This window comes from Vulpes vulpes, chromosome 1 (genome assembly GCF_048418805.1).
Source record: "Vulpes vulpes isolate BD-2025 chromosome 1, VulVul3, whole genome shotgun sequence".
In the NCBI taxonomy this organism is placed as follows: domain Eukaryota; kingdom Metazoa; phylum Chordata; class Mammalia; order Carnivora; family Canidae; genus Vulpes; species Vulpes vulpes.
Genome location: NC_132780.1, coordinates 12,920,171 through 12,938,712, shown reverse-complemented (window position 1 = coordinate 12,938,712; position 18,542 = coordinate 12,920,171). Strand labels below are relative to the sequence as shown.

The 18,542-nt window shown below is 49.0% G+C and overlaps 2 protein-coding genes across 3 annotated transcripts; one reads left to right on the top strand and one right to left on the bottom strand.

Moving 5' to 3' along the window:
• Positions 1 to 4,374: 4,374 nt before the first annotated feature.
• QPCTL (glutaminyl-peptide cyclotransferase like) lies at positions 4,375 to 11,654 on the bottom strand. 2 transcript variants are annotated; one of them, XM_026013698.2, is made up of 7 exons: positions 11,379 to 11,654; positions 10,736 to 10,879; positions 9,487 to 9,768; positions 7,846 to 8,007; positions 7,659 to 7,758; positions 7,090 to 7,206; positions 4,375 to 5,143 (listed from the first exon to the last, which is right to left on the bottom strand). In XM_026013698.2, the coding sequence occupies exons 1-7, from the start codon at positions 11,652 to 11,654 to the stop codon at positions 4,998 to 5,000; spliced, it is 1,227 nt and encodes a 408-aa protein (XP_025869483.1). In that variant the 3' UTR covers positions 4,375 to 4,997. The 2 variants fall into 2 exon arrangements, with proteins under 2 accessions (XP_025869483.1, XP_025869484.1); XM_026013699.2 differs by having other exon boundaries at positions 7,846 to 7,998.
• A 183-nt stretch (positions 11,655 to 11,837) lies between these two features.
• SNRPD2 (small nuclear ribonucleoprotein D2 polypeptide) lies at positions 11,838 to 17,989 on the top strand. Its single transcript, XM_026013700.2, has 3 exons — positions 11,838 to 12,403; positions 14,147 to 14,326; positions 17,722 to 17,989. Coding segments are annotated over exons 1-3 (357 nt in total). The 5' UTR covers positions 11,838 to 12,401; the 3' UTR covers positions 17,897 to 17,989.
• The last annotated feature ends 553 nt before the right edge of the window (positions 17,990 to 18,542 follow it).

The window sequence follows — 18,542 nt, the reverse complement described above, 5'->3', positions numbered from 1 at the left end:
TTCCTCCCAGAAGTACTACATTATACCTATATGTATATTTCACTGATCCAAACTTCAGCCATATGGAAGGGCTGTGAGGGAGACTGGGGACATGTAGTTTTTCAGCTGGGTACATTATGCAAAAAAAAAAAAAAAAACCAACCCTCTTTTACTAAAGATCCATATAATCAAAGCTTCAAAAAGTCAATTATTTACTAAGTAAAAAGGGGAATTGTGTGATTTTAAAAATTCAAATATAAAGGAAGAGGGAAGGATGGATATTGAGAAATAATTACAGTCTGGTTCTTGTTTTTGTTTTTGTTTTTTGTTTTGAGAGAAAAAGAATCCCAAGCAGGCTCCACATTCAGTGTAGGAGCTGGACACAGGGCTCGATCCCATGACCTGAGCCAAAATCAAAAGTGGGATGCTAACCATCTGGGCCATCCAGGCACCCCAACAGTCTCTGACATCCTTTTTTTTTTTTTTTTTTTAAGATTTTATTTATTTATTCATGAGAGACACAAAGAGAGGGAGAGACACAGACAACTCCCACAGGGAGCCTGATGCAGGACTCGATCCCAGGACCTGAGGCAGGCACTCAACCACCGAGCCACCTAGGTGCCCCAACAGTCTCTGACATTCTTATCAGGAAATAAAAATGACCAGAGAGACTAGGATGTTTCATAGTAGTTATTTTAATACTTAAATTTTAGAATCAAGAGACCTGGGTTTGAGTCTTGGCTTGGCTTTGTAGGACTTCAGTTTTCTCTGGAGGGGCCAGATTCGACTCTCCTGCTTAAAAGAGGTAGTCAAAAAATCAAAACCATCAGCTAACCAATAAAATATAGTTAAAGGATGCACCACGCCAAAAATGTAAGGGAAATTTATGTGGGTCCCTGAAGCCACTTTTGCTCTGAGGGCATTTGCTCGGGCCAACAGACCTGGGTTTCCTATTGGTAGTCTTAATGGAACAAGCAGGGGGAAGTCAAGGCCAAGGTGGGGGATTCCCCCAAGGTGGGAAATCTAATAGGAGCTGGGATCCCACCAGACTACAAGCTCAGGTAAGGATTATGACCCAGAAGACTGCAGAGAAGATGTTCTAAACTGTGAGGACACAAGACCAAAGGAGGGAGAAAGTGGACCCTGAGAATGTGTGGACACAGGCTGACCCTAGGCTCAGGTTTGTGGCATCATCGGTGTTTTCCAGGGTACTTCTAAGCTCGGCTGTCTGGCAAACACAAACAGAAATCCTCCAGGTTAAGGACCTGTCTTCTAGAAGCCCCAAAAATGATTTTTCAGACAATGAGTATGGTTAAGTGATCAAACATGTATGGAAATAAAGCAGCACAAGCAAGAATCAGCAGAGACAACAGAACGAAAGACGACTCACAGGGACTTCGAATGGTGAACCCATCAGTCACAGATTAAAATATGGGTTTCCCCAACTTTCCAGAAACTCAAATTACACCGCTTTTCTCTTTTATAGAAGACGTACCTTAATACGGAAATAGCTTTTTTTCATAAAAGTGAAAATCCTCTTTAGATCTCTCTCTTAGATCATGTACTAAGGTAGGTCTTTTGTGAAAGTGCAGTGGCGTGACACAAACTTTTGGAAATCAGAGAATACTCTTTACAGTTTATGAAAGATTCCATAGGGTTGCTCTGCTTTTTCTTTTCTTTTTTTTTCTCTTTTCTTTTCTTTTCTTTTCTTTTCTTTTTTCTTTTCTTTTCTTTTTTCTTTTCAGATTTTATTTAGTTGAGAGCATGAGCAGGGAAGAGGGGCAAAGAGGAAGAAGCAAACTCCCCACTGAGCAGGGAGCCTGACCCTGGGATCATGACCTGAGCTGAAGGCAGACACTTAGCTGACTGAACCACCCAGCCACCGCTGGATTGCTCTGCTTTTGGCTAGCAGGGCAAACGTGTACAAGAGCTTGGAAATCTCTGCAAGCAACCCAGAACTAGATAATGGCCTAGCAGATGGGAAAGGAAAAAAGCCACAGACACAATAACCTAAAGTAAAAATTCAGTGCTTGGCCTCAAAAGTAAATAAGACACAAGTGAAAAAAAGATTTATTGAAAATCTAGCTTTTTGGACCTAGCTCTAGAGCTAGGTCCAAAAAGTAGCAGAGGCAGAAACAAACCAAAAGAAAAAAAAAAAAAAACTGAAAGAATGTTACAAAGGATAGAGTGAGACTAACACATTCTATTGCCCTTCTAGAATCAGGAGAGACAATGGTGCAAAGATAGTATTTCAAGACAGGATGGTTGTGAATTTCAGACTGATGAATGACACCAATGATGATAACCCAATGAGTTATAAGTAGAATGAATGTTTTTTTTTAAAGATTTTATTTATTGATGAGAGACAGAGAGGGGCAGAGACACAGGCAGAGGGAGAAGCAGGCTCCATGCAGGGAGCCTGATGTGGGACTCGATCCTGGGTCTCCAGGATCAGGCCCTGGGCTGAAGGCAGCATTACACCGTTTAGCCAGGGGATCTCCCTGGGTGGTGCAGCGGTTTGGCACCTGCCTTTGGCCCAAGGTGTGATCCTGGAGACCCGGGATCAAATCCCACGTTGGGCTCCTGGTGCATGGAGCTTGCCTCTCTCTCTCTGTGTGACTATCATAAATAAATAAAAATTAAAAAAACAAAAACAAAAAAAAAGGTTGAGCCACCTGGGCTGCTCTAGAATGAATTTTTTAAAAAAGTGCACCTAGACATGTTGGCAGTGAAAGTGTCCAGCCATGTGATCTACAGCCATTAATTGCTCTGAAGCTATCTTTTCAAGTGAAAAATGAGAAATCCCGACAGTCCTTTAAGATTGATTTCTGAGATGCTGGCACCTAGAGTGTGCTCAGCCTTTGTGTTTATCAGGTAAACCTAGTGGCCTCTTTGGAGTGCGAAGTTTGGGGGATGGATGGAAATTGGGGAAAACACCCTGCCAAGCACCAACAGCCTCATCTATGGAATGGGTCTAACAATCCCTGCCCCACATTCACCGGGGAAAAGTGTGCATCAGGCCCCCTTCCCCGGTGCCTGGTGTGCAATACTCAACCGGGAGGTCTTGCAAGAATGCACCGAAAGCCTGGGGCATAACAACACGTGGTTCCCAGTCTCTTAACACAAGAGGTGATGGTCTCACCTACTTTCAGGGTGGCTGTGAGGCTCAGGGGAGAGAGGGTACTTTCACATGTCTGGCACTGCACCTGCCACACAAAAACAAACAGGAACCATCCCTGTGGTTTGAGAGCCTTGCCACCCTGGCTGTTGATGTCTGTCAATTTCTAGTTCTAAACTTGGGACTCGGGGATCCCTGGGTGGCTCAGTGGTTTGGCACCTGCCTTTGGCCCAGGACTTCATCCTGGAGTCCCAGGATCGAGTCCCACATCGGGCTCCTGGCATGGAGCCTGTTTCTCCCTCTACCTGTGTCTCTGCCTCTCTCTCTCTATGTCTATCATGAATAAATAAAAAAAAATTTTTTTAAATCTTAAAAAAAAACAAAAACTCAGGACTCATGCCACCTCCACCCTCAAAGAGGTCATTAGCCTCCCCCAACCCCCCTGCCCCTCCCCAACCCCACTCTAGCTTGCAGTCAATTAAATCTCAGGAGGAGCTACTTTTTGCCAACCATCTGTTGGTCCAGCACAGGTGATCTCTGGGAGATGGGACATGGTATCAGGAGCCCAGGTGTGGGTGAGCATATGGGTGCTGTAAACAACTGGATCGTAATTCTCAGCCCTACCCACCTTTGCAAAAGAACAGAAATTGTACCTACCTCAGGACTTGGACAGAGACTACATGGTCTCCCTGTTAACCTACCAGGGCTCCAGCAGAGTCACAAAATTGGCAGGCACAGAGCCCAGCAGAGGTCTCCCTTCCTAGGTGCCCTCCCTTTTATGGTTTTCTTTTGAGTAGGTTTGCTAAATCACAGGGAACATGCCACTCTATTCTTATGGACATCATCTCCCCAACTTCACTGATCAGGAGACTCCCTCAGGTGCTCATTAGAGTCCTAGCCCCTCCCTGGAGTTCTGATTCAGCAGGTCTGGGGTGAAACCTAGGAGTCTGCATTTTTTTAATAAGCACCCCAGGTGAGTCTGAACATGAGCTGGGGTGGGAAATACTTCCTCAAAGCCATCACTGGGGTTGCAGTGACATCCACCATCTCATACGCCTATGCCCACAACTGAAAGGGAAAGAATGGTTTGGTAGAACTAGTTGGCAATGAATCCATCTTACTCATTCTTTCTGTGAACACACTCAAACTGTCACAACCCAGTGTTTCCCAAAGTATCCTTTGTGGTACCCTAGTTCTATGAAGTTCCCAATAAAGGGGTTCCGTGGGGGAAATGCTTTGGGGAAACAACACTGCATTAATTGTCTTACACTTGAAAATTCACATTGTGCAATGAAGAAACTCATTTAATGTCTCACCCCGCATCTTTGATCCCCCTTTTCACAAAACACCTAGTTATGCTAATTCTGTAGAATATGTTTCACAGAAACACTGGTTTATTGCTCTTGGGTCTGACAGACTCGAGTTCCCAACTATTGGCTTCTACCTCCTCTGTTCCTGCTTACCAGCACATCCCCTGTGGACACCACACAGCAATCTGTGGACATTAAACCATAAGCCACAGAGAATTCATTTGGTGGGCTGGTATTGCTGCCCCAGATGCCAGTCCAAGATGTGCTAACTATAAAACAGCAGCATTGACCCCTTGCAAACCTTCACACCAAGAGCTTCCTTCAGGACAGGGTCTAAGTTCTTACTCCTTTGGCTGTCACCCTCACAGTGGTCTCGTCTCTTTTGTGTCTTTGAAGAGTGACAGCTTGAAAGAGCCAAAGGAAAGAGGGTCTTCCAATCATTGCACAAGTGGAACCAAAAAAAAAAAAAAAAAAAAAGAAAGGATTATTCAGCATATCCCAGGCAGCCTGGCCTGAGCTCCACTGGTTCCAAGTGTCCTTGGTGCGTCCTGGCTGGGCACTGCTCCTTCTGAATCAGCCAAGGAGGCTAGCTAGAGCCCCAGATATTCGGCCAGGAACACGGCGAGGATGCGGCTCAGATTGTGTACGGTGGGTGGGTGCAGGTTGGCCTCAGAGTCATCGGGGGTGTGCCAGACGGAGGGGAAGGGCATGGAGATGAGGTGGAGCACAGGGACCCCTGTAGGGGAGAGGGGAGGCTTGGTCAGATCTGTGCCTGGGTAAACTTGCCTCAGCCCCACCCTGAAGATACTCTGTCCTGGCATGTGAAGAACCCTGAATGATGATTTTAAGCATGTGAGGGCAACATGTTAGTTTTTTAAAAAGATATATCCAGTATATCTATTGTTCTCACACACAAATTGAAGAAACTCAAAACCTAATGGATTATGCCAAAGACCAGAAGGGAAAGAGGTCTTTGACATCATATTGCCAGGTATATCATAGGCTCTTTTTCTCTTCTTTATTTATAGCTTGCACCTTTAAAAAATTTTTGTTTTTTTAAATAACCTCTATGCCCCATGTGGAGCTCAAACTTACAACCCCAAGATCTACTGACTAAGCCAGCCAGGCACCCTTAGCTTGCACTTCTGTCATACATAGTTTTATTCCAGGCCTTCATCTAAGGCCACACACACCTCCACACACAATTTTACCCATACAGTAATCCTTTACAATAGTCCTATATAGGGCGTCTGAGTGGCTCAGTCAGTTAAACGTCTGCCTTCAGCTCAAGTTGGGATCCTGGGATCCTGGGATCAAGTCCCACATTGGACTCCCCACTCTGAGGGGAGTCTGCCTCTGTCTCTCTGTCTCTCATGAATAAATAAATAAAAATCTTAAAATATATATCCTACATTTATCCCTATTTTATAGATGAGGACACCGAAGCACAGAGGCGGGCAGAGTGATTTGCCTGAGGCCCTGCCTCTAGCAAACAGCACAGTGAGAATTTGAACCCAGGCCACCTATCTCCAAAGTCTGTGATCCTAATCCCTGCACTAAGATGGCTTCCCTGTCCTTGGAGCACTTCCCTCTGTGTGTGTCAAGATTCGCTAAATGTCTGTCCCACCACTGGACAGGACCCAGGCAGATTATGGCCCATTACTGGACTGCTGACACCTGGCCCAGGACCTGCGTTGGGAAATAATCACTGAAAGAATCAATAAAGAAGGCACTGTCAGGAATGGCATATTTGTTGAATAAGTAAATCAGTAAAATTTATTTTTTATTTTTCAAGATTTTATTCATGAGAGACACAGAGAAAGGGACAGAGACATAGGCAGAGGGAGAAGCAGGCCCCATGCAGGAAGTCCCATGTGGGACTCAATCTCAGGACTCCGGGATCACGCCCCAAGCCAAAGGCAAACACTCAACTGCTAAGCCACCCAGGCATCCCGAGAGTAAAAATTTAAAAAGCAATTTTTAGCACTTACTATATTATGACATGTACTGCATGAGAAAGCATTCTATGTACCTAATCTCATTCAATCCTCCCAACCCCATGATTATGAATATCCACATACAGGTGTGTTTTCCAGAAGAAACACAGGAGACAGAACCAGAGAGCCTGAGTAATCTGCTGTAGGTCAGCCAATGGTAAGTGGCAGACACTAGAACCCAACCCTGTCTGATTCTAAAACCTATGTTCTGAACCCCTCTACCAGAGGTCTTCAGTCCTGGTTGTGCAACACAATCATCTGGAAGTTTGGTGAAAAAAACGCAGAGACCCAAGAGTGTGGTTTAGCAGGCCTGAAATGCAACTGAGCATTTCTCGAAGCTCCTCAGGTGATTCTGCTGGGCTGCCAGGACCTTAAAAGCCAAGTACTGGAATCTGGGGTCATGGAGGCACTGACAGTAGTAGCTAACATTCTTTGAATGCTTACTGTGTGCCGGGTACTGTGCAAGTAACGTCTTTAAGTATATGAGCTCATTCGATCCCCTCAACAACTCTGAGATAGGAGCTATTAGCATCCCCATTTTACAGATGAGAAAGATAAGGCAAAGAAAAGTTCAGGCACTTATCACCAGTCCCCAACCCTGGGAAGCCGTCAGGGCCAGGTCCTACCTGAACTTCCCTTGGACGCCCCCCACCTACCTTCCACCCCTCCCCCCCATAGCAAGTACCTCGGCGGAGGAAGGGGATGTGGTCATCTTCCACAGAACCAGGGGGCTCCCCGGGCTGGAAGTACATCACTTCCTGGGGATGAGACTGCAGCAGGTTCATGCGGTGAAGGCGCTTCTCTGCAGGTGGTGGGGATTAGAGAGCAAAGGTCAGCACCTCAAGGTCAAAAGTTCCCCTGCTCACAGATCAGGGCCTGGCAGGAGGCTTGGGGTAAAGCACTGATAGTCCCCCAAAAGGAGGTAGTTAGCCCTACTACAGGCTGTATTCCCAGTTTCCTCTATTCTCTCTGAGCCCAGGAGGGAGATACCTCTATTATTGTTACTAGCATGCCCATTTTACAGATTGGAAATGGAGGCTCAGAGATGAATGAAGCCACTTGCCCAGGTTCACATGCCGGTAAGAGGCGGAGCCAGAATTCAAACCCAGGGCTACTGGCCCCCAGAGCCTGTGTGTAATCACGACACCTGATTGCCATGGGATCTTTATGTTTCTGCCCTAGTGCCTCAGGAGGTAGAGGGCAGTCTGGATGACCCCTCAGAAAGCAGGTGCCCCCCTTCACTTTCCCCCTTACCGATGCTCCTCAGCCGATGGAACCAGCGGGCTGTATGAGGGAAGTGACTGTAGAAGTTTGGATTCGGGGCACCCAGGAGATCAAGGAGCATGAAGAGCTCCTAGGGAGAGAGAGTCCAGGTGGGGTGTTGCAACCTTGCATCGCCCACTCCCTCCCTCACTGGAACCCAATGGGGCCCTGGTCTTACGATAGCCTGGATCCTGGTGGGGCCCGGGCTGTGGGGTGCAGACTCCATGAGCTGGGCCAGGTGCCGGGAGCCATAGAGGGAGTCGGTGGGTCCCCACTCCTTCAGTGCTTCTTCACCATCCAAAAAGAGCAGCTGCAGAGTCACCGGGGCTTCCTGTGGGAGCTGGTGGTCAGGGCCAGCTTGGTTCCAGGCCTCAGCCTCAACCAGTCCACCTTCCTGCCCACTTGCACCACTGAATAGGGCAAACTAGGTGTCCTCACTCATAGAACATGGTGGCCAGAAGTGTAGACTCTGAACCAGACCACTGGGGTTCAAATCTGGCTCGGCCACTTTATAGCTGAGTAGTTATGGGTAAGTGACTAACATCTCAAAGTGTCAGATGACAAAATGGGGTTAATAACAATTCTTTTTTTTTTTTTTTTTTTTTGGTTAATAACAATTCTAATCATACAGTAGGATGAGAATCCAGGTCCTGGAATAGTGCCTGACATAGAGTAACCAAAAAGAGTCAGCCCTGATTATTATTGTTACTCCTTAGGCTCATTTAGCAGAAGAGACAGACTCACAACAAGTCCTCATACAGTGAAATGCACATGGGACGAATGCTTCCAAGAACTATGGGATTCTAGGGGCACCTGGGTGGCTCAGTGGTTGAGCATCTGCCTTTGGCTCAGGTCAGGAACGAGTCCTGCATCAGGCTCTCCCTGCAGGAAGCCTGCTTCTCCCTCTGCCTATGTCTTTGCCTCTCTATGTCTCTCATGAATAAATAAAATTTAAAAGAACTATGGGGTTCTAAAAAAGGAAGGGAGTTGGGGAGCATGTTGAGTCGGCTAGGAAGGGATGTCTGTATGGAGGTGAGTGGGAGCTGGCCTGGTGAAATGGGGCAGAGGGAAAGGTGTTCCCAGGCAAGAAGCAACATGGCCAAGTGCCGGTGCCAGATTAGAGAGCTTTGTGAAAAGGCCTAAGGTATGAGCAAGTGCCAGGGAGCTTGGGCTTTGTTAGAGGGGGTTTGAACCATGGAAGGGGCCTGAGCAGGAGGAGGAGATTTGTGTTTTCTTTCATTTATACATTCCACACATTTCTCTTGACATCCTAACTTATGCCAGGTAATCCTCTGGGCCCAGGGAATACAGCAGAAGACAAAAGCAGCAAAAACCCTGCCTATTGGGAAGACAGACAAATGCAACAACATAAAGCACCACAATGCTTGGGACAGTGACAGGGAGCTCCTTCAGGGTGGATAGGAAACCATCTCTGAGGGGGTGACATCAGAGAGGACATTTGAATGAAGGGTGACATTTCTAGCCAGGAAGGTATCTGTTGAAAGAACATTCTAGCCAGAGCAAACAGCAGGTGCAAATGCTCTCAGGTGGGAGTAATCCTTGTGAGTTATGAACGCAAAGGATCTACATGGCCCCATGAGGGCCACTATAAGGCATAAGGTTTATGCCTGCAATGAGGTGGGAACCATGGAAGGGTATTGGGCAGAGGAGAGCTGGGACTGGACATTCAGGGGATGAAAAGTCCCTGTGACTACGTGTGTGGAACAGAGGTAGGAAGACATATCCAGGCAGGGAAGGATGGGGGCTTGGACTAGGGTAGAGGCAGCCCCAGCCCCCCACACCTTCCCTCATTCCTCACCTGCTCCTTGGCCCTACTCAACTCCCTGTCGAGGGCCTGAGCCAGCTCCAGCAGCAGGGCACAAGGTACAGCCGAATCTGTTGCCCCCACAAAGGGAACCGACTCAGATGCGAAGAGCTTGGAATCATAATGGCAGGCAAGGGTGAGGTGACGGGCAGCCCCTGGGTCCAGCGTGGCCACCACATTGCCAAAGTCCAGTGGCCCCAGGGGTGTCAAGGCTGTGAAGGGGTCCAGTTCCACATGCCAGCCTGCCGTCAGGGTCCGTAGTGTAGCCTCCAGGAACTAGTGGCAGGAGAGAGGTGGGAGGATGGGTGGGGACTGGGGAGGAGGTCAGGAAAAGAGCCATGTGACCTGAGCCATGCACAGTAGTTGGGCTGACTCATAATCCCCACTTTGGTTTCAGTCATTCCCTTGACATGCTTTTGCTGAGACCCTACAGAATGCCAGGTGTGCTGTGACTCTGCGGCTCGATGCCAAGATAATCCCAGCTCACCCTTCAAATCACTAACTGTGTGCCAAAGCCCTGTTCTAGGAGCTCTATAGGAGTGAGGACTGTCAATGGCTCCATTTCACAGATAAGGAAACTAAGGCACAGAAGGTTAAGAAATTAGTCCAAGGTCACACTCCAAGTGGCTGATGTGGGATTTGAACTCAGAGGGTAAGTATTCAAATGACTGGATGCTTTCTGGGAGGCAATATAGAGATGTTCTTGTGCCAGCTGTGGAATCAACCTGAAGTTTGGGTTGAAACCCTAGGTATACCATTTATTAGCTGTGGGATTTGGGTAAAATGCCTAACTGCTCTGCTCCTCAGTTTCCATATGCAGAGTGAGGATTACATTGGTACTCACCCCATAGAGCTGTTGCCTAGCACACTCTCAGCTTTTGGGGGCCATACAGAGGGCAATACAGTTGTGGTTACCAAGGTGGGATTCTAGATTCCGATTAGCTCCAGTCAGAGCCTCAGCTGGGGGTCTTAGCTGCTTGGGGGATTTGGGGCAGAATGCTTATTTCCACCTGTGTGGCTCTGTGGTTGGGCCTCTGCCTTTGGCTCAGGTCGTGATCCTGGGATCCTAGGATTGAGCCCCGGCATCCGGTTCCCCGCAGGGAGCCTGCTTCTCCCTCTGCCCATGTCTCTGTGTCTCTCATGAGAAAACAAATACAATCTTAAAAAAAAAAAAAAAAAAGAATGCCTAGTTCCAATTCCCTGGCAGGCTGCTGGGTCAGAGGTGGGAGGTGGAGCCCTTTACCTTTCTGACTTGGAGATTGCCGGGGCTGCCCGGGGTCCGCACAACCAGCAGGGGGCGCAGATAAGTGTTCCAGAGACGGTGTGGGTCCAGTTGCCCCACCACCCGCCGCAGCCGGGCTTCGGAGAGGCTTCCGATCAAGCGGCCCTTAGGAGGAGGGAGCAAGGAGAAGGAAGAGAAGAACCGAACGTGAGGGCAACCCCCATTCCAACCCTAACCCGGACGCCATCGCCCCTAAGAAGCCCCGGTTCTTCTTCCTAATTCGAACCTCCAGCATCGGAGGTTTCCAGAAGAAATCCTAGGCTAAGGAAAGTCCCTCTAAACCCACCAGGTCCAGCCCACCTCAATCCTGATGGGGAAATCGAGGCCGAGAGAGAGGAAGGGACTCTTCCAAATAGCTGACTTTCAGATTGGAACCCAGAACTCCCAGTGTTACTACTGCAGACTCTTCCTCTTAGGTAGAACCACCTATTACAGAACAAGCCCAAAGCCTCAGTTCGTTAGCAACGGGCATGCGCTCTAACGACGGAGACCGCAGCACCTGCAGCTTGGGCCAGACGACACAGCCACGTCAACCTGAGACCTCAGGGAAGGGGAGGCGGGGAATGAGGGCTCCCGCGGTGCCCGTGCCCCTGCCGGGCCTCACCCGCAGCTCCCGGCCCCGCGGCAGCTCCTCAGTCTGGCGGTGCCAGCCGCTCCAGATGGTGTAGGTCGCCGAAGCCAGGGCCAGGGCCAGCAGAAGCAGAGGCAAGAAGTGCGCCCGCGGGAGCAGGCGGCGCTTGGGCGGGGAGGGCGGCTCCAAGAGGCCACGTTCCCCGAGCCGTAGCCGGGACCGCCCGCGGCCCCCGGAAGGCATGGCAGCTTCGCCCCGAAACCGGTCCCGGACCGCGGATAGTTTAGGCCCAGCCAAATCCCACCCCATGGAATCACCGAACCAATGAACACGAAGAGCGGCTGCACCATCCCACCCACCCTCGGTCAGTGAAACCAATGGCGACTCTCACTCTGAGAACACGCCTTCCTGTCTCCCTGGGGCTTTGGGGTTGGTTCCCCTGAGGGTTGCACAACCCAAAAGGGTAGAGCGAAAGGGAGAGGCTCCGCCTCAGCGGAGGAACGGAAGCCAATGAGCAATGTTTGATCCTGAAAAACGTTGGACCTAGGAGCAGGTCTCCGCCCCTCCCGTAGGAAGGCAAAGGATTGGTTACTCGAAGTCGGAAAGATCAATAGACACGTAAACGAACCGACACCGATGGAAAAGGGGCGGTGTCCGTCCCAGAAGCGAGGAGCCGATTGGCCACACGGAGGCCGCGCCCCCGAGGGCGGAGCCGGCGGGCTTTTGGAATGCCGTGTTCTGTCCCTTCTTCAACTTGTGCCGCTCTACAACGAAACGATTTGAGTCGGACCCGCTTTATTCTTGTCTCCATTGTCTTCTCTCCATATGGTCCTGAAAGACCCTGAACTACTACGCAGTGCTTCTACCCCACGTCTGCGCGGGGCCGGCGCGGATTGCCACGGCAACAGGCCTCGCCCACACCGTGCAGGTTGGGATTGCGCAGGCGCCGACGGAAGTGGGCCACAGGAAACGGAAGTCCCGCCTGTAGCCCTCTCTTCAGAGGCAGGAGCAACGCGGGGAAGACGGAGCTGATCTGCGAGCGCAGCCGCTACCACCATGTGAGGCCCGGCGGGAGTGGGGTCGAGGGCGTAGATGTGGCCTTTTGCCGGTGGTGGGCGAGGCGGGATCGGAGGCAGAGATTTTAGGGGTAAAGTACGCAGCGTTCTGACGAGTTTGAGGATGGGCATGGGGCCTTTGACGGGTCCTGAGTTCGAGGGAAGGCACTTGATCATTTAATGAGCCGGGATTTCCCAGATAATGAGTCTCGTTGAAATGGATTTTAAGGGGAAGCAAAGAACCTGGGAAACGGGAGTGCGGAGTTTTAGAAATAACGGTTTGAGGTACGGGACTTACCCGTACAATTTGAGCTGGAGAAGTTCACCTCATTCGCGACTTTTTCGGCTCACGAATCGCCTTAATGATTTTCCTGATTTGGTATTCATTCAGCACTCACGTATTAGGCACTGCTTTAACTACGTGAGATACATCAGTGACTGCGACCCCCATCCCGCAAGAAAAATGCCCTGCTGCAGCTTATGGGTGTGGGAAAAGGCAGACAATGAACACACCGGTGATAAAAATGTAAAGTGTATGGCGTGTGTTAGGTGATCAGAGCTAAGTGAGTAAAGAAGCAAAAGAGCAGGATCCAAACAATGGGGAGTACTAGTTTTGAGAGAAAGTAACTCAATAACCAGTGCAGGACACATTGAGAAGGCAGCAGTTGAGCAGAGACCTGAAGAACCTGAGAACCACAAAGATACCTGGGGAGGTATCCAGGCAGAGGGAAAACGAATGGAGATGCCCAAGGTGAAAGTTTGTCTAATATCTTATATATTTTTTAAAGATTTTATTTACTTGTGAGAGACACAGAGAGGCAGTATCCCCACAGGGAGCCCGATGTGGGACTAGATCCCAGCATCCCTGGGTCAGGATCTTTTTTTTTTTTTTTTTAAGATTTTATTTATTTATTCATGATAGACATAGGGGGAGAGAGAGGCAGAGACACAGGCAGAGGGAGAAGCAGGCCCCATGCAGGGAGCCTGATGTGGGACTTGATCCCGGGACTCCAGGATCGCGCCCTGGGCCAAAGGCAGGCGCTAAACCGCTGAGCCACCCAGGGATCCCCCCCGCCCCCCGCCCCGGGTCAGGATCTGAGCGGAAAGCACATGCTCAGTCACTGAGCTACCCAGGCGCCCCTTGCCTAATATCTTAAAGGACCACCTTCAAGGCCACTGGCTGGAACAGAGAAGGATGAGAAGATGCCAGGCATTGTAAAAACTTTGGGTTTTACTTTTTACACAGAGATGGGAGCCATGGGAGGGTTTCGAAGAGTGAAATTATATGACTTAGGTTTTGATACAACCTCTGGGACTGCTGTGGAGAACAGACGGTCCAGGGCATGGGCTGAGGTAGGGAGACAAGTAAGGCTCTCAGGAGAGAGATGATAAAGGTTTAGGCCATGGTAAGAAACAGATTCTGGGTATATTTTAGAGGCAGACGACAGAATTTGCTGACATTGAATGTAGGATGTGAGAGAGAAGAGTCAAGTTGATATCAGGGTTTCTGCTCAAGGAACTAGAATGATGGAGATGAGGAAGGCTGTGGAAAGAGTAGGTTTGAGTGATTGGGAGATCTGGAGCTCAACTGAGGATGTATACGGTTGGAAATGTCTATTCAGCATCCAGCTGGTGATGCCATGCAAGAGGGACTGAGCAGGGGGGTGGGTGGGCTGGGGAGACCATGTGACCACCCACTCTCCAGCTCTGGGCCTCTCACCTACGGGTTCCATGCTTGCCCCTCAGGAGCCTCCTCAACAAACCCAAGAGTGAGATGACCCCAGAGGAGCTACAGAAGCGGGAGGAGGAAGAGTTTAACACGGGTCCGCTCTCTGTGCTCACACAGTCAGTCAAGAACAACACCCAGGTGCTTATCAACTGCCGCAACAACAAGAAGCTCCTGGGCCGTGTGAAGGCCTTCGACAGGTGAGCACCTGGGTCCTGGAAGGTGTTCTGTCCAGGCTTGGAAATGCAGACACAGTTCCAGTGTGAGGAACCCAAATACAAGGTTTTCAGAGTCCTGGGGCATAAGCATATTCAGACCTTAAAGTGCAACGGTGTCTTGTTGTCCTTCCAGCTGTGCAGGACAGTAGTGATGGGCATGTACTTGGGAGCCAGGCTTCCTGGGTTTGTATCTCGACTCTGCCTCTTAACAGCCATGAAAACTTCAGCAAGTAACTTTATCTCTTCCATTCAATGGCAGTAATTCTGGTGATTGCAGAGATTCAGTGACTTAATACATGTGATGTGTAATACAATCATTAGAAGTACAGCATCTGGCACCAGGAAGCTCTTATTAATCAGGTTTTGCAGTTACGATATAAAGTACCATGCCCCAAAAGAAAAAAAAATAAAAGTACCATGCCCAGTACTTTTTTTAGGCTCCAGAGACATAGCAATGACTGAAAGAGGACTCCTATACTTAAGAGAGCTTATGCTGTAGGTAGGGAAACCAACAGCAAGCACACAAACAATGTGTCATAAGAAAAGTAAAGGCAGGTGAGAGTGTGGAGTGCTGGGAAGGAGGTGTTGTCCTAGACGGTAACGCAAGGGGTCCCATAGGAAGAGACCATGATGAACACACCTAAATACAATGAAGGAGCAAGCCAGGGTCTGAGTGTTTCAGCCAGAAGGAACAACAAGTGGTTTTTCCTCTCTCGGCCTCAGCGTCTTTGTCTGCAAACTGTGCGTCATAAAAATACCCCTCGTAGAACAGTTGTGAGGATTAAATATTTCTGTAGGAAGGGTACTTGGCTCAGTAGCTAACATGATAAATGCTCAATAAACATAAAACCTGCAGCCTTCAGTTAGCATTTGGGATGTGGTATGGCGAAGTGTAAGTCTAGAATGTTGCCACAAGCTGTTATATGACCATGAATAAGTCTTTTCACTCGGAGCCTTGGTTTCTTCTCGAGGAGAATAAGAGTGAGAACAGGAAGTATTGGGCCCAAAAAGGCAGATAGACCTAGATTTGAACAGGGCTGTGCCACTTCTAAAACATCATCCCACTGCTCCAGTGTCCTGCTTTGCAAGCTGGAGGTGATACTAGTGTTTTCCTTCTGGGGGTGAGATGTAGTGAGAATTACTGGCTTACTGCTTAGAAGAGGGCACCTGGGTGCTTAGTAAGAGCACAATAGGTAGTGGTTTATTCATATACATTTGTGTGTCCACATCTTTTTTTTTTTTAATTTTTTTTATTATTATTATTTATTTATGATAGTCATACAGAGAGAGAGAGAGAGGCAGAGACACAGGCAGAGGGAGAAGCAGGCTCCATGCACCGGGAACCTGACGTGGGATTCGATCCCGGGTCTCCAGGATCGCGCCCTGGGCCAAAGGCAGGCGCCAAAAAGATTATTTCATTTATTTTGGGGGGAAGGGGCAGAGAGGAAGAGTTCCAAGGAGACTTTGCTGAACAAGGAGCCTGATGTGGGGCTCACTCTCATGACCTGAGATCATGACCCAAGCCAAAACCAAGAGTCAGACGTTCAACCAATTGTACCACCCAGGTGCCCCCCCCCCCACATTTTTTTAAGAGGACTTTCCCCCAGTTCTTCCTCATACCCCCACATCAGCTTCCCACCCTAATGTGTATCCTGCCACAATTCACTCACTCATGCTCAAACACACACACACACACACACACACACACACACACACGGGCTTCTTTGTGGTGTTAAATAACAGCTTTATTTTTTATTTTTTTTTTAAGATTTTGTTTATTCATGAGAGACAGAGAAATAGAGACATTGGTAGAAGGAGAACCACACTCCTCATGGGGAGCCCCATGCAGGACTTGATCCCAGCACCCCAGGATAACGACCCAAGCCAAAGGCAGATGCTCAACTACTGAGCCACCCGGGTCCCCAGCTAACAGCTTTATGGAGGTGGAATTGACATGTTGTCATATCATAAATGTAATTGTTTTTAAGATAGAATCTTCCATGTGCTACTCTGCATCTTGTTTTTCGCACTTTTCAGTGATCTGTGAACATCCCTGCAGGTCAGCTAAGGCATTCTTAACCCTGTTACTTATTGTATTAATTATGTTCCTTTCTTGAGTGAGCAGTGCATGCAGTTGAGGCAAAATTCAAAAGAAACGAACGTGCTCAATGAGGAATAAGTCTTTTTCTCCCTGTCAGTCAGTTGCTCTCCCCAGGAATCCTTCCACGGCAAATTCCTCAGGTCCCCTCACATGACATCAGACCGACAGACACAAGAGGATGCTTTATTTTAAATCACTGCTAATAACAAACCACACAGTTTTAGACCTCAACTTTTTCACTTGACAACATGCCTTGGAATGTTTCCATGTGGGTATGCTACTTCATTTTTTTTTTAAGCTTATTTTTCTCTGAATTGCTAATGTATTCACAGGATTCAAAAAACAGTAATAGCAGTCCAATGATAACATTCCATGCAGCTTGTCCCCGGCCTCCAAGTGTCTTCCAGGATTCTGTACTGTACAAAGCAAAAGGAGGCAGGCAGTATAGATGCTTCTCCTACCCCCTTTCTTCCCTTCAAAAGATCACTTGCATATTTGGTTTTGTCACTCAACAGTCTCTCGTGGATATTACTCTACAGCAAGGCACAGAGCTTCCCCACTCTTAAATACTTTATTTTTCTTGCCACTCAGTAACATTTCCTTCTATCTTTCTATCCTTTCACCTGGCTTTAATTTTTCTTCATAGCAGGGGTTGTAATCTGACAGTGTATCAGATCCATCTGTTTACTTGCTTAGCATTCTTCTCTCCTCACATCCCATCAGGGCAGGGATTGCATCTGTCAGCTTCACTGCTGTATTCATTGCAGGTGCTTGCTGAGTGGGCTAATCTGTACTGTCCTCAAACGTGTCCACCTGGCACCCTGAGGAGATAGGGACCAAGCACAACTGCGGCGGAGGCATCACGTACCTCCATAGGCCCCAGGGGCCTCTGGCTCCACAAATAGCAGCAGTTCCTTTGCTGATGCTTTCAGAAGTACTTGGAGTTGAGAAGCACAAGCAGACCCATTTTGCTTACCTTTCCCCTGGGCCAGGCCCTCTTCTAAGTCTTTGCAAGAATGCTGTATTGGTTAATTTATCTTCACAGCAGCCCTATGAGGGAGGCACTGTGAATGACTCCATGTCAGAAAGCAGGACATTGAGGCACAGAGGAGTGAAGTCCTTTGGCCAAGCCTCAACCTGAAGACTGGCAGAGGTGGTGTAGGGGGTCCCTGGCTGTCCTTGTCCCAGGCCCACACCTTCATCCCATGTGAGCTGCTGGAAGAGGGGTGGGCAGAAGGCTTCCCCCTCACTCCTGGTGCCTGCCCTCTACCCCTAGGCACTGCAACATGGTGCTGGAGAATGTGAAGGAGATGTGGACCGAGGTCCCCAAGAGCGGCAAGGGCAAGAAGAAGTCCAAGCCAGTCAACAAGGACCGCTACATCTCCAAGATGTTCCTGCGTGGGGACTCCGTCATTGTGGTCCTGCGGAACCCGCTCATCGCTGGCAAGTAGCGGCCTCCTCCCCGCCGTCAGAATTTGCTCCCTCCTGCGAAGACCTGCCCTCTGTAATGGGAATAATAAAGTCCTGGGTTTTGTCTAGTGGCATCTGTCTGTTCCCAGAGCCTTGTGACAGGGACAGGCTTGGGGAAGGGAGGCAGCTGGGTGTGGGGCCAGGTGCTAGGGTGCAGACTTCTCTGATCCCGTGAAGAGGCCCTGTCTCTGCCCCTCCCCAGGCCTCTTTTTCCCCATCTGTGAAGTGAATGGGTTGGATACAGAGGGCTCTCTTTCCCTTCTTAATCTTTTCTAGCTCCTCATCGCTGTGTCTCTTTTCCCTTCCTCTGCCTCTCTCTCAATAAGTTGAGGTCTGGCTGCAGTGCTGGGGACACAGAAGTACCCAGGAGAGCCCTGACCAGCCCCTCACTGAGAGGAGGAGGAGGATATAGTTAGAGTAGTCGGTACCCAAACAGTGGTAGTGATTGCCACTAACACCTGCCAGCTGTTAGGGTGCCAGGCCCTTTCCTCTGTGCTGAGCAGACACTGTGAGCAGACACTGTTCATTATGACCTCCATTGCCAGAGGAGGGAACTGAGGTACAGAAAGGAGAGAGCATTTCCCGGAGGGGATCCAGCCAGGAAGCGGTGATGGTATAATTCAAACC

Excerpts from the sequence above, each read along its gene's own strand:
- QPCTL (XM_026013698.2), bottom strand. The coding sequence starts at position 11,654 with ATGGGGTGGGATTTGGCTGGGCCTAAACTATCCGCGGTCCGGGACCGG. Across the intron at positions 8,008-9,486 it reads TGAGTAGGGCCAAGGAGCAG|CTCCCACAGGAAGCCCCGGT; the intron begins GTGAGGAATGAG and ends CCTGACCACCAG. Across the intron at positions 7,759-7,845 it reads CCACCAGGATCCAGGCTATC|GAGCTCTTCATGCTCCTTGA; the intron begins GTAAGACCAGGG and ends CTCTCTCCCTAG.
- SNRPD2 (XM_026013700.2), top strand. Across the intron at positions 14,327-17,721 it reads CGTGTGAAGGCCTTCGACAG|GCACTGCAACATGGTGCTGG; the intron begins GTGAGCACCTGG and ends CTCTACCCCTAG.